Raw genomic sequence first — 13303 nt, 5'->3', positions numbered from 1 at the left:
GAATAGGAGGAGCACAGAGGATTTTTGGAGCAGTAAAAATACTCCATATATTATAATGATGGATACCTCTATTATACATTTGTTCAAACTCATAGAATGTACACCACCAAGAGCGAACCCTAAGGTAAACAAGGTAAACTGTGGGTGTGCAGTGATCATGATGTGTCAATGTGGGTTCATCGATTACAACAAATGTACCACTCTGTGGGGATGTTATACGTTGGTGGGGGAGTGGTAAACAGGAAATCTCTGTACCTTCCTCTCAATTTTGATGTGAAGCTACTACTGCTTTAAAAAAAAAAAAAACTCAAAAATAAATCATTGGTTCTAGAATAGAGGATCAGATTATGAGTTTTAACACATGATTTGGACATGATCTGTCAAGTGTTTTACAAGTTTAAAGGATTTTAATGTAATTTAGTTTTGAAAGCATTCTTTGATACACACACAAGAAAATTTAAAATGCTGAGGGGCATATATCTATATAGATATAGATGTATAGATAAACACACACACACACACACACACACGCACACACGCACACACGTCACATCTCTCCAACTGCCATCCCTCAGTCACCCAAGGCCATCTGCCCAGAAATCACAGTTAGCAATTTCTCATTTCTCTTTCCAGAAAAATACTAGTATTTTTTTTCTAAAATACAAATCTATGCTTATATTTAGTCATTAGTATATGCTGTTTTGTCAGTAAAAGAGTTCAGGCCACAGACTTGGAGAAAATATTTGCAAATCACGTATCTGATAAAAGACGTATCTAAAATATACAAAGAACCCTTAAAACTCAACAATAAGAAAACAGATAACACATAACTGAAGACAATACAGGTGGTATATGAAAAAGCATATGAGAAGGTGCTCAATATCATATGTCATTAGGGAAATGCAAATAAAAAAATAGTATGCCACTACACATCTATTAGATTAGTTAAAATAAAAACTGATATTACCAAGTACTGGTGAGGATGTGGAGCAACAGGAACTACAGTTCTGTTAGGGCTGCTGTAACAAAATAGCATCAGCCATAGTTTATAAATAACAGAAAGTTATTGCTCATAGTTCTGGAGGCCAGGATGGCCAAGATCACTGCACCAGCAAGGTTGGGTAAGGACCCTCTTCCTGGTTCATAGCTGCCACCTTCTGGCTATGTCCTCACACAATATAAAGGGCTAGGGATCTCTACGTGAGGCACTGTGATATTGTGATTTATAATAAGAAGTGTATATTTGGTCTTTTTCCCCTTTCCTGGCATAGAGCTACAAAAACCTTTGGAATTTCCTAAGTGATGAGAGCAATAAGGTGTCTTGTTGTGTTAATGAAGTGACTTTTGGAAAGTCCCTAGCTAACCTAAGGATGAGGGCTGGTCACCAGAGGAAACTACCATGATTAGAGGGTTGTCATTTTCAGTCTCACCCCCGTGACCTCTGTGCAGGGGAAAGGGGCTGGAGGTGGAATCAGTTGCCAATGGCCAATGACTTAATCAATTATGCCTATGTAATAAAGCCTCCATAAAAACCCAAAAGGATGGGGTTTGGAGGGTCTTCAGGTTGGTGAACATGTGGAGGTGCTGGGAAAGGGGTGCATTCAGAGAGGACATGGAAGCTTGGTGCCCATCCCCACATACTTTGCCCCCCTGCATCTCTTCCATCTGGAAGCTCATCTGTATCCTTTTTTTTTTTAAATTTTATTGGCTGCATTGGGTTTTTGTTGACGCAAGCGGGCTTCCTCTAGTTGTGGTGAGCAGGGGCTACTCTTCATTGCAGTGCGTGGGCTTCTCATTGTGGTGGCTTCTCTTGCTGCAGAGCACGGGCTCTAGGTGCGGGGGCTTCAGCAGTTGTGGCTCACAGGCTTAGCTGCTCCACAGCATGTGGGATCTTCCTAGACCAGGGCTCGAACCCATGTCCCCTGCATTGGTAGGCAGATTCTTAACCACTGTGCATCTGTATCCCTTATCATATCCTTTTATAATAAACTGACAAACATTAAGTAAAATGAGTTCTGTGAGCCTCTAGCAAATCAGGAGGGGTCCTGGGAACGACTGATTCACAGCCCATCAGTCAGAATCACAGGTGACAACCTGTATTTGCGATTGGCATCTAAAATTGGGAGGGGTGGCTCTTCTTGTGAGACTGAATCTTTAACCCGTGTGATCTGATGTGATCTCCAGGTAGATAGTGTAGATAGTGTCAGAATTGAATTGAATTGTAAGAACCCCTGCTGGTATCAGAGAAGTGCTAGGTGGTGTGGAAAAAACCCACACCTTGGGGACTGGGAACAGGGTTGTAGGCACTCATCCCATTCATCACGGCTCCACTCTCATGACTTAAGCACTTCCCAAAGACCCCACCTACTACCACCACACTGGGCATTAGGATTTCAACATAAGAATTTTGAGGGCACACAAACATTCAGAAGGGCAGGAACACTCACTCCTTGCTGACAGGAATGCAGAATAGCACAGCCACTATGGAAGATATTGTTTCTGCCTCTCGAGTATCATACAGTACAGGGACATTTGAAAACCACCACAGTCTCTACCGTTTGGACACTAATTATTTGCATTTCTCCCACATGCAAAATAAACTCCATCCCATCCAAGGCCCCAAATGTCTCATGCCATTACAGAATCCCCCTATGTGGGACTTGACCTTGGGTGGATTGTGGATTCTGTTCCTGGCTGTGTAGCCTCAAGCTTGTTCTGTGGCTTTCCCTGAAATGAGATGAGTCCCCAGGGTACACAAGACACACATACACACACAATTTTCATTTGTGTTACAATTAGAAAAATTTGTATTCCATTGTTTACACCAAGGAATGAGTGAGAAATCTATCTAGGGAATAGTTTTGGAGAGCAAAGATTCACAGGTTTTCATTATCTCGAGCTAAGAACACTTCCTGTCTTCCACCCGGCCAAATACCCCAGGGTAGAGAAACCAACATGTGCCTCCAGCGTACATCTCGCCCTTTTCTTCCCAGGAAAAAACAAGGTTTAAGTGTGGATTTAAGGCTCCTCCCCAACCTGAGCGCTCTCTGATCACTGACCTCAGCGGTTCCCAATCTGGCTGAACCGCAGGACTGCTTGTAGGGATTGCTGCAAAATACTCAGGCCTCCTCCCAGACCCACCACCTCAGAATGCTGGGCACAGAGCCCAAGAATTGCTTATTCGACAAGCCCTACAGGTGAGGCTGGTGCACAGCCACGTGGGAATCCTGGTCCACGTGCATTCTTGCTGCTACGTGTGTGGTCTGAAAGCCAGCAGCATCAGCACCAACCTTGTTATAATACACAATCTACTGCAGACCTTCTGAATCTTATCAAGATGTCCCGATGATTCTTATGCGAATAAAGTTTAGGACTCCCTGGTCTCTGTGCTGTCCACACGTAGTGCCAAAACTCTGCAGTCTGCTCAGGTGTGTGGTCTGATCAGATCATGCAGCACCGGGACTTCCAGGGTTTAGTCCTTGTTCCTTTCCAGAATTTGGTTCTTCGGAAAAGATGGAAAGGATAATCCAGGAAACAGCCCTAGAAGGAGGACCAGAGCTAGATGAGTGAGAAAAGTCACCTCTCGATACCAGAGACTCACGTGTGCAGGGGCTGCCGTGGGCTTTGTGGGGTCAATGACAGGCAAAATGAGTCCTACTGCGTTCAGAGACGGGGGACACCCAGAGCAGAATGAGACCAGAACTCAATAGGTGAAAAGAACAATCACAATGAAACAAACTAACTAAAGAAGCAAAACATAAACATCCAAAAGATAGGGCTGAGGGCTGGACTGAGGCAAGAATCTAGGCTGACCCGGCCACAGGAAGTTCTTGCTTCCCACAGCTCGGAGACAGGACAAGGCCCAGGTGACTTGTGAGTCTCTGTGATCACAGGTCCTGACGGGACAAGGTTCTACAGAAGGGAGAAGGGCAAAGGAGCTGAGAAGATGACCCATCCAAAGAGTGACCACTTCAAAGCCCACAGTGGGCTGAGCACTGACTCCTCATATCCCTCTCCAGTCCTACCTACAAAAGACTTAGCACAGCAAACATGGATTCTGGAAGGTTCTCAGTGCTTCCATTTGTTTCTTGTCTCAAACTTAAGAAATCTTTTTCTTCATTAACCCATAGACCCTAAAGACATGAATTAGAAAAAACATTCACATCCAGATTCTTATTTTCAATATTTCTCAGTGCCATATGAAGTTAAGACAGAGGTAGAAAGGGCCCAGCCCTGCCTCTTACAGAACAGGAGGGTCCATCAGGGAAGAGAAGAGAGGGCAGTGGGGGGAGGGGGTGGTGGTGGGCAGGGCTGGGCCAGTTTCCCCACCTCCTCACACTATGCTGATAGGAACACAGACACATTCAGATGCAGCTGCGGAAAAAAGAGTCAGGGAATCTGAAGTCACAATGCAGGGGAGGGGGTGTGTGTAAACAACTCTTGCATCACTCAGTCCCATGCAAGGCAGCTGTCTCACATTTAGAAGAAAATAATCATGAACAAATATAAGCCAGTCACAGAAGTCTTGACATTCTAAGCAGTCCATTGTATGTTCCAAATGTCCACTCAGAGAATCCCCATAACCCAGTCATGTCACCTTCTGACCCACACCTCTCCTGCTTCAGGCCCTTCAGGGTCTCACCTTTAGGGCTGGTGAAAGGTAACATCACAGCTCTGGGCACTGTTGCTGCCTGGAATAAAACAAAACAGGACCTCGTCAGAGCCCTCAGGAGATGAGACTAAAGGAGGAATTACGGGATGGTGAGATTCCGCCCATGGGCTCCCATCTACATATTCCAAGGGTCTCAGGGATAACCCTCCACCCACCCAAACCTACCAGCAGCCTGAGCGTAGCTCCCTCCTTCTCTGCCTGTGGGAAGAAAACGTCACATGGGAGGCCAGGGAGGAGGCAGGGCCATGAGATCCTAGAGGAGCCCCGTAGTCCTGGACTCCAGGGACGTTTCCAGAGCTATGACTGAAGACCCAGGGCAGGGTCAGGAAATGTAAAAAAAGGAGATGAGCAGGGACTGGACCAACGGACCTCCTGGAGGTCTGTCCTCAGCAGGGACTTTCCCCTCTGACCTTCAAAGGCTGGGAATCAGGTCCCCATCACCGGAATTATCCAGGTGAAACATCCGTTTTCATTTTCACATCTACTTTGCAGGAGGAGACGGGTCAGCACCCAGCTCCAGACTCCACTAGTGTGTGGAGGGTGCTTTCCAGTCACGAGGAGCAAACTTCTACCTGGGCTTGAAACCCCACAGTGAGACAAGAAAGCTCAGATCCCTCCCTCCCTTCCCTACCAGAGCGCTTCTTTCTCCCGATCACAGCTCCAGCCACCACAGCTCCAGTGGCCACACAGAGAACCAGGCCAGCAATGATGCCCGTGATGGGGACGGAGGGCTGAGGAGGTTCTGCGGAGGAGAGGGAAGGTGAGGGCCTTCCTCAGGCTTCAGTGCTGGCTTGCTGAAGTTCTCCTGAAGGGCTTCTGCTTTATCTGATTATAAGCTCCACACTCCAACCCCCTTCCTACCCCATCTCAGGGTGATGGGCTCAGGCCGCCCCTCGTGCTGCACATGGCATGTGTATCTCTGCTCCTCTCCAGAAGGCACCACCACAGCTGCCCACTTCTGGAAGGATCCATCCCCTGCAGGCCTGGTCTCCACAAGCTCTGTGTCCTGGGTCAGGTCCTCCCCGTCATGTTGCCAGGTCAGTGTGATCTCTGCAGGGTAGAAGTCCAGGGTCCAGCACCTCAGGGTGACCTCAAGGTCAGAGATGGGGTAGCGGGTCACATGTGTCTTTGGAGGGTCTGAGGAGGAAGAATCAGAAAATGCACACTTTGTGTTCCCTCCATGGGCCACTGAAGCAGCATCATGTGACCATTCTGAGAATGGACAGGAGAATGGTTTGGAAGGAGAAGCACAAAATCCATACACCAGCCTGGACTCAGGGGTCTGGGAATATCTCCTATTCCATGGGAATTTCTAGAATGAGAGACTAGGGTAGGAGCTCCAGGTCTCAAAGGAAGAAAACACAGACTTCCGGTGCTAATCTGGGTGGAGAGTGAATGACTCAGAAACGCTGGAGTTAGGCCTCCAAAGATGTTTGCAAGCCAAGAACAAGGCCTTGAGAGAGAACGTCATTGTTCACAATATTGCTGTCAAGGTCACAGGAATTATTGGAAGGCAGCTATGCTCACCACTATACCACCAACGCAGGCTCACAGGAATTATTGATCAGTTATTTCAGGGATGGTCTCCCTTTTCAACCCCATGAAACTGGATTCCTTAATTATCCTTTAGAGAAAGTCTAGCCATCTGGGCGAGTCACTCTCTAGTACAGGATATAAAAACCTAGAAGATCTCCTCCCTCTCTCGTCCAGAAGGAAGGGCGGTATTCTGATACTGATTCCATTTTCCTCTCCTCGTGGGAAACCAGCTCCAGCCGAGTAGAGATCAGGGCGGCCCCGAGGCCCCTCGTACCTGCGCGCTGCAGCGTGTCCTTCCCGGTCTCCGGGTGTCTGCTGAGCCACTCCATGCACGTGCCCTTCAGGTAGTTCCTGTCGCGCTCTGCCTCACCGGAGTCCTCCCATTTGCGCTTGGTGATCTGAGCCGCCGTGTCCGCCGCGGTCCAGGAGCGCAGGTCCTCATTCAGGGCGATGAAATCCGCGCCATCGTAGGCGAATTGTTCGTACCCGCGGAGGAGCCGTCGGTCCGGCCCCACGTCGCAGCCGTACATCCACTGCAGAGTGTGAGATTCTGGCCCCGCCCCGAGGTCAGCCCCGCCCACCTATCCCCGCCCCGAAGCCAACCCCGCCCCCGCCCCCGCCCAACCACAGTGATTCAACCTAAACTGAAAATGAAACCGGCTGAAGACCCGCCTAATCCTCCTGGGTGAGGGGGCCCGGCGGGTCCAGCAATGTTGGGGCGACCCCGGCCCGTCCCTGGGGATGGGGGTCGTGACCGGGACTCGGGCCCGCGTCGCTCACCGGCCTCGCTCTGGTTGTAGTAGCCGCGCAGGGTGTTCAGGTTCACTCCGAAAGTCTGTGCGGTGTCCTTGACGCCCTGCGTGTTTCGATCCCAATACTCCGGCCCCTCCTGCTGCACCCACGGCGCCCGCGGCTCCATCCTCGGATTCGGGGCGTCGCTGTCGAACCGCACGAACTGCGTGTCGTCCACGTAGCCGACGGCGATGAAGCGGGGCTCCCCGCGGCCGGGCCGGGACACCCCGGTGTAGAAATACCTCAGGGAGTGGGAGCCTGGGGGCGGGGAGGGGTGAGAGCCGGCCCGACCCTCCTCCCGGCGCGGGGCCCCGGGTCCGAGGTGGTGGGGCCGGGAGGGGGGAGGGGGCGAGGGGCCTGTGAGACGGAAAAGGGGCTGCAGCTCCGAGATGGTTCTGGACTTCGGAGGGGGCGGGAGGCGGGGGAGGGACAGGACGGGGCGGGGCCCAGGTGAGGGGGCGGGTTTGGGCAGGGGACAGCGGAGAAGCTTTATCCCCAGGGGTCCAGCGACCCCGCGGGGCAGTCCCCTCGCTCCTCCCCGCTAGGATGCCGTTTCCTCCCGACCCCGCACTCACCCGCCCAGGTCTCGGTCAGGGCCAGGGCCGCCGAGAGCAGCAGGAGGAGGGTTTGGGGCCCGATGACCCGCATCCTTGTGGCCTGGGGAGAATCTGAGTGGAGGCGGGTCCGCGGAGACTTTGTAACCAGGAACCACGGTGGCGGTGATTGGCTTCTGTAGAAACCCGACACGTATTGGGAGTGAGTAGTAGGGCCGTGTCAAAGAATCCACGCGGGAGGGCCCGACATTATAATCCAGGCAGGGCTATCATACTGATAACACTTTACATGTTAACAGAAGTAGTATGTTTTTATGAGAAATAACGATTTCTCCAAATAAGCAGGGTAGTGAGAAGAGTGGATCTTTTACATTTTACATTTTTGCAACTCTCTTTGCTGTCTCTTTCATTAGAAGACCGCTGGATTTTCGTATTTGCTTCTGCATTTAAATTATTATTTTGGTTGAAGTATATGGAAAAATATGCAGCCTTACAAGTATGTAGAAGTAGTATTTTTATTACCCTTTTCAAATAATTGTGGATATTCATCTTTGATACTCAAAGTTGTTGTTTTTTTAACCAAGTGGAGCCTGAAACACTATGATTGAATATTTCCTGTTTTGTTACATTAAAATCCATAGGCTTATCTTGGACATTGAATAGATGTTTTAGTAATGCATGGGTTTTTAAAGTAATGTAGTGTTTCACTAAGTCATATAGATCTTCCAGTGTTGATTCCTATAAATCAACACTGGAATCAAACTATTAAAAAAAATCATATTTGTTTTAATACTACCACACATCCCAAGAGAAAAGTTTGTCAGTACTGAGAAGCTGTCAAGCTTACAGAGATGGGGAACAAATTTTCCAGAATTCTGACTTTCTCTGGAGAGCTTACATTTTATCAAGGCAACAATACTGTTAGCTGTCATCTGTCAGTTGGTTTTCTTGAATGGAGATGCTCATGTTCATTTTCAAGAAAATGTCTGCCAAATGGCCAAGTCTAAATTGTCATAACTTGTGTGTCATTCTTTCCTTCAAGTAAAAATAGCATTTCATTAAAAAAAAAGGCTAGTTCAGCTCATAAAAATTATTTTCCTTGGGACATAGTACTTTGGAATGTAGCAGAAATGCCTATATGTACATTTGATGACATCATTTAAGATATTTTTAAAATGCAGAATGAGGATAGTGATTTAGTACAGATAATAATTTTTTAAATTAATTAATTTTTTTATTTATTTATGGGGGGTTGCGTTGGGTCTTCATTGCTGCACTCAGGCTTTCTCTAGTTGTGGAAAGTGGGGGGCTACTCTTTGTTGCAGTGTATAGGCTTCTCATTGTGGTAGCTTCTCTTGTGGAGCACGGGCACTCAGGCTTCAGCAGTTGCAGCACATGGGTTCAGTAGTTGTGACTTGAGGGCTCTAGAACTCAGGCTCAGTAGTTGTGGTGCACGGGCTTAGTTGCTCTGCGGCATGTGGGATCTTCCCAGACCAGGAATCAAACCCGTGTCCCTTGTATTGGCAGGCAGATTCTTAACCACTGCACCACCAGGGAAATCCCAGTACAGATAATAATTTTTAATGCTTTAACCAGTTTAAAGTGACACTAGTTTGATTTTTTTTTTAATGTGAAAGTAGGTGATGGTGAAGAATAACTACTACTGCAGCCTCCATTCTTGTTAAGTTTTACCTCAGTGCAAATGCCGACATAGTGAAAAGACAAAGAATGTATAACAAATGTTATGAAAATAGTTTTGACCTCATTATCCAAGACATGATCGTGATCATGGTATGAAAGGGTCACAGTGACTTCAAGAGTTCCACAGACCACACTCTGAGAACTGCTGTCCTGAGTAAACCAGAGAAAGTCTTCCAACTGGCCCCACCTTTGCCTCCTCTTCATTTCTCAGAATCCCTCTCCCTGAGCTGGACTCCTTGCCCCCCCAGACTTAGCTACAGCTTTGCCCCTGGGTTCCTCTAGGAGAGAACTCATCCCTTGGCAATTTGGTGCCAGAGAGCATCCTCAGACTGGGAAAGGAGATAGGGGGACAGGTGTTTACCTTTGGAATGGGGAACAGTTTATGCCTGAAAGAAGCAGACCTACTCGTTACCTAGTTTGGTTTTGTTATACACCAGCTTAATTTTCATATCCCAGACAGAAATCTGATATAGTCTGTAACAGAATAATATTGGCCCTTTCAAAGCCCACAAAGCATGAAGAGCAGTCCTATCCAATAGAACGTTTGTGATGAAGGAATTGTTCTGTTTCTGCACTGTCCAGTGTGGTAACCATGAGCTACACGTGGCTATCAAGCGCATGAAATGTCACTAGTGCACAGAGCAGTTGAAGTTTTAATTTTATTTAATTAAATTTATATAGCCATAGGTGGCTAGTAACTACCATATTGGACAATGCATATTTACATTGTTAGTTTTCAGTTTCCTTTCTCCCAAAGGACAACTGTGTGACTCATAGGTGTATGCATATTAAAATTATCTTCATATGGAAATCATGGATTTGTTTATGTTGGGTGTAGGCATATCTTTAAAACACAGCATACCCCAAAGAGTGTAACATGATTTATCACATCAAGGTCATAAGCGTTTAAAAAGGCCCATAACAAGAGCTAATCCTTGTCTATATTATATTGGTGATAGTTTTTTGTTTTTTGTCTTAAACAAAAGAAATTTATTTTCTCACAATTCTGGAGGCTAGAAATCCAAGATCAAGGCTATTAGCAGGCTTGTTTTTCCTGAAGCCTCTGTCCTTGACTTGCAGATGGCTGCCTTCTTCGCTATTACATTTTGTACTATATGAAAGTTTTTCTAAAGTTACAAAATAGAATAAATTCAACTCATCCTAAAATACTATCAGTTGTGAAAAGCAACAGATCTGAAATTTGCATCTCCCTCCTCTACATCCTAAAAGATTAATACATTGTCATTACAGATACTTTTTTTAGTTATATGACTAAGACAAAAAAGGGAAGACAGATACATGCTAGGAATGACCATATGTAGAGAAAAGAAAAAAATTCCTCAATACATTTCAAAATATAGATTACAATATTTAGAAAAACATGATTAACTGAAATTTACTTAAGAAAAAGTAGAAAACTTGACCATAAACTAAAGAAAATAAAAAATGATCAAAGATCAACATCTCCAAAGAAGATTCATACTGAGATGGTTCTACAGGTATTAATGCTACTTTAAAAGGTACATTTCTATTAGAAATAAAGGAACAAGCACCACTAAAAACAGACACCCCATCTGACTGTGGGGCCTCTCGTTGTTCTGTTTCATGTAGTTCCCGTGGCCTCTTCACTGAATCTGGACCGGATTTGGCAGAAATGGTACTACTCCAGTTCCAGGCCTAGCCATTCAGAAAACTAGCGGCACCCACATCCACCCTCTTAACCCTGCAGGAGTTCTAAGCTGCCAGGTGAGAAACCCAGCCAGCTCCCTAGAGAGAACCAAGGGAGAGGCCCACATGGAGACCAGAGGCCAAGCCATCCCAGCCAGGCCACCACCTGAATACAACTGCTTGGGGTCCCTCAGGGGCAAGATCTGCAGAACCTCCCAGCTGAGCCCAGTCAACCCACGGAACTGGGAGAGCTAATAAAATGGGGTCATTTAAAGCCACTGTGTTCAGATGGCTGTTTCATAGAACAGATAACTGAAAACACTGACAAAGCATAGACACATAGGTGAACACACAGAGGTTCCCCTCTTCCCAAACACTATAAACCAGCATCACTCACAGTTGCAAAATTCCACAATAAAATAACAGCAAATGAAATCTTGCAGTTCACTGAATGGTTAACACACCATGACCAAGAAGAATGTTGAGATGGAATGGAAGATAGTTCAACAATAAAATTCTATATATATAACTCATAACTTTAGGGAGTTAAGTGAGAAACCATCTATGATCATCACTCAAGTTGCCAAAGTGCACTTGGAAAAATCATGTTTGTTAATTACCACTGTTTTGTTTTATTACAGTATGGAATTTATTTTGAGGTTGCAAGTTGCACTGAGGGAGTTTTGGTAGTTTTCCTGGAGAAGCATGGGACAGGGAGATTGAGAAGACAGTGGCATTCCAGTCAAGTCAGGAAAAAGATAAGTTCTCAGCTATTACCAGCAGCAGTCAACATTTTCCTGAAAGTTCTAGACAACAAAATTGATATGAAAAAGAAATGAGTTCATACAGGAATGTGGCCAAATCATCATAATTTATAGCTTTTTTATATGTATCAGCCAAAACCAATTTGAAAATATAATACAAAAGAAGATTCCATTCACATTAGGAACAAAAACTAGAAAGTAAGTGGGAAAATACTAAAAAGAAATGGGATTGCACTTACCTCTGTAACCAGTTAACAGTAGACACACTGGATAGTGGTATTTAGTAGGTAAAGGGGGAACTTACTTTCATTTTCTACATTGTATTTTTTTTGTCTTTTTAACTGTATATATTACCTCTATAATAAGAAAAAAACACATATTTTAAAATTCTAGCCACTATTCTAGAGAACCAGTCAACATAAACCAGTAAAACCTACAAAATTTTAACTTTTCGACTAGTATACATGCACTTCAAATAAGGAATATATTTATTATTTTATTTTGGGAATTCGACAGAAAATTACATCATATAATTTACGTACAGGAATGATGCTGGGCTGGAGACAGGGTAGTGGTCTTCACTGCTGTTTATCCTCACGGCTGACCCACATGAACTCTAGGATCACCTGCACATGGTTCCATATTCTTAGAAGAGCAGAATGCAAGGGAAGGAAGTGACCACTGACCTACAATTAAAACATCATCCATCCCACTCACTAGGGACATTCTCCTTATTGTTTGTTGGCAGAGATTCAGATGAAAATCTGATCTGGCTATGAACCTATGGGAGGAATCATTTTTAAAAATGAAGGAATTCCCTGGCAGTACAGTGGTTAGGACTCTATGCTTTCACTACCAAGGGCGTGGGTTCAATCCCTGGTCAGGAAACTAAGATTCCGCAAGCCACGCTGCACGCCCATTTAAAAAAAGCAAAAACAAACAAAAAACAAATCTGCCAGAGGCTGCCTACTGACCTAAGTACATGTGTTGTGAAAATATGCAGATCCACAGCTTAGGTAGAGCCTCTCTATAGGTTGATTTCTTGAGTATAATTTTGGCCAGAAACATTCCTGTTTAAGAAATAAACTGCACAGGGTGTGCCAGGTACTGAGTTTATTTGGACTTTAAATTTGAATGCCTCTGAGATTACTGGGCTGGTCATGGAGGGGACCTGTGGGGAAAGGCCACCAACCCCTAGGCAAGCCCACTCTGTGCCTCTCCAGTGCCTACCATTTTCAGTTTATTGGGCAATAGAAACTGCCCTCCACTTAGTTGACCAGCTCTTCATGTGACTTTCTGGTCACTGTGACTCTTGGGGGGAAACTGCATAAAGCTCCTTTCCTAGCCCCAATTTCAGTTTCCCTTTCTAAAGTGCAGATCCTGGTGCTCACCCCACAATCTTGCAGACAGGCATGAGCCAGACCAGCCACCACTGCTGGGAATGGGCAAAATCCACTGTGTCCTTCCTTTCTTCCTAAATAGCCAGGTGGTAAGTTAATATGTTACTAAACATCAAATACACTGACAAATTTATAGACCATTAGCTCTACCTGCCCATGTGATTTGGAAACAGGAACTGCAGAAATTCAGCTCCTTGGCTTGCACAATGCATACTT

General features: G+C 45.7%; 1 protein-coding gene across 4 annotated transcripts; it reads right to left on the bottom strand.

Annotated features, from left to right (window-relative positions):
* Nucleotides 1-294: 294 nt before the first annotated feature.
* LOC130832029 (class I histocompatibility antigen, Gogo-C*0203 alpha chain-like) lies at nt 295-7694 on the bottom strand. 4 transcript variants are annotated; one of them, XR_009048172.1, is made up of 8 exons: nt 7576-7672; nt 6989-7258; nt 6483-6758; nt 5419-5809; nt 5304-5384; nt 4838-4975; nt 4643-4691; nt 295-3540 (listed from the first exon to the last, which is right to left on the bottom strand). XR_009048172.1 is itself a non-coding variant. In XM_057700566.1 (8 exons), the coding sequence occupies exons 1-7, from the start codon at nt 7646-7648 to the stop codon at nt 4645-4647; spliced, it is 1086 nt and encodes a 361-aa protein (XP_057556549.1). In that variant the 5' UTR covers nt 7649-7694; the 3' UTR covers nt 295-3540; nt 4643-4644. The 4 variants fall into 4 exon arrangements, 3 of the variants coding, with proteins under 3 accessions (XP_057556549.1, XP_057556550.1, XP_057556551.1); XM_057700566.1 differs by having other exon boundaries at nt 4838-4870; nt 5304-5414; nt 5534-5809; nt 7576-7694; XM_057700567.1 differs by lacking the exon at nt 5304-5384 and having other exon boundaries at nt 4838-4870; nt 5534-5809.
* Nucleotides 7695-13303: the final 5609 nt, after the last annotated feature.

This window comes from Hippopotamus amphibius, chromosome 11 (genome assembly GCF_030028045.1).
Source record: "Hippopotamus amphibius kiboko isolate mHipAmp2 chromosome 11, mHipAmp2.hap2, whole genome shotgun sequence".
In the NCBI taxonomy this organism is placed as follows: Eukaryota; Metazoa; Chordata; class Mammalia; order Artiodactyla; family Hippopotamidae; genus Hippopotamus; species Hippopotamus amphibius.
The sequence above is the reverse complement of the archived record's forward strand: the minus strand, read 5'-3'. Positions and strand labels throughout refer to the sequence as shown.

Excerpts from the sequence above, each read along its gene's own strand:
- LOC130832029 (XM_057700566.1), bottom strand. The coding sequence starts at position 7,648 with ATGCGGGTCATCGGGCCCCAAACCCTCCTCCTGCTGCTCTCGGCGGCC. Across the intron at positions 7,259-7,575 it reads CCTGACCGAGACCTGGGCGG|GCTCCCACTCCCTGAGGTAT; the intron begins GTGAGTGCGGGG and ends CCCCGCCCCCAG. Across the intron at positions 4,871-5,303 it reads CGGGAGAAAGAAGCGCTCTG|GCAGAGAAGGAGGGAGCTAC; the intron begins GTAGGGAAGGGA and ends TTCTTCCCACAG.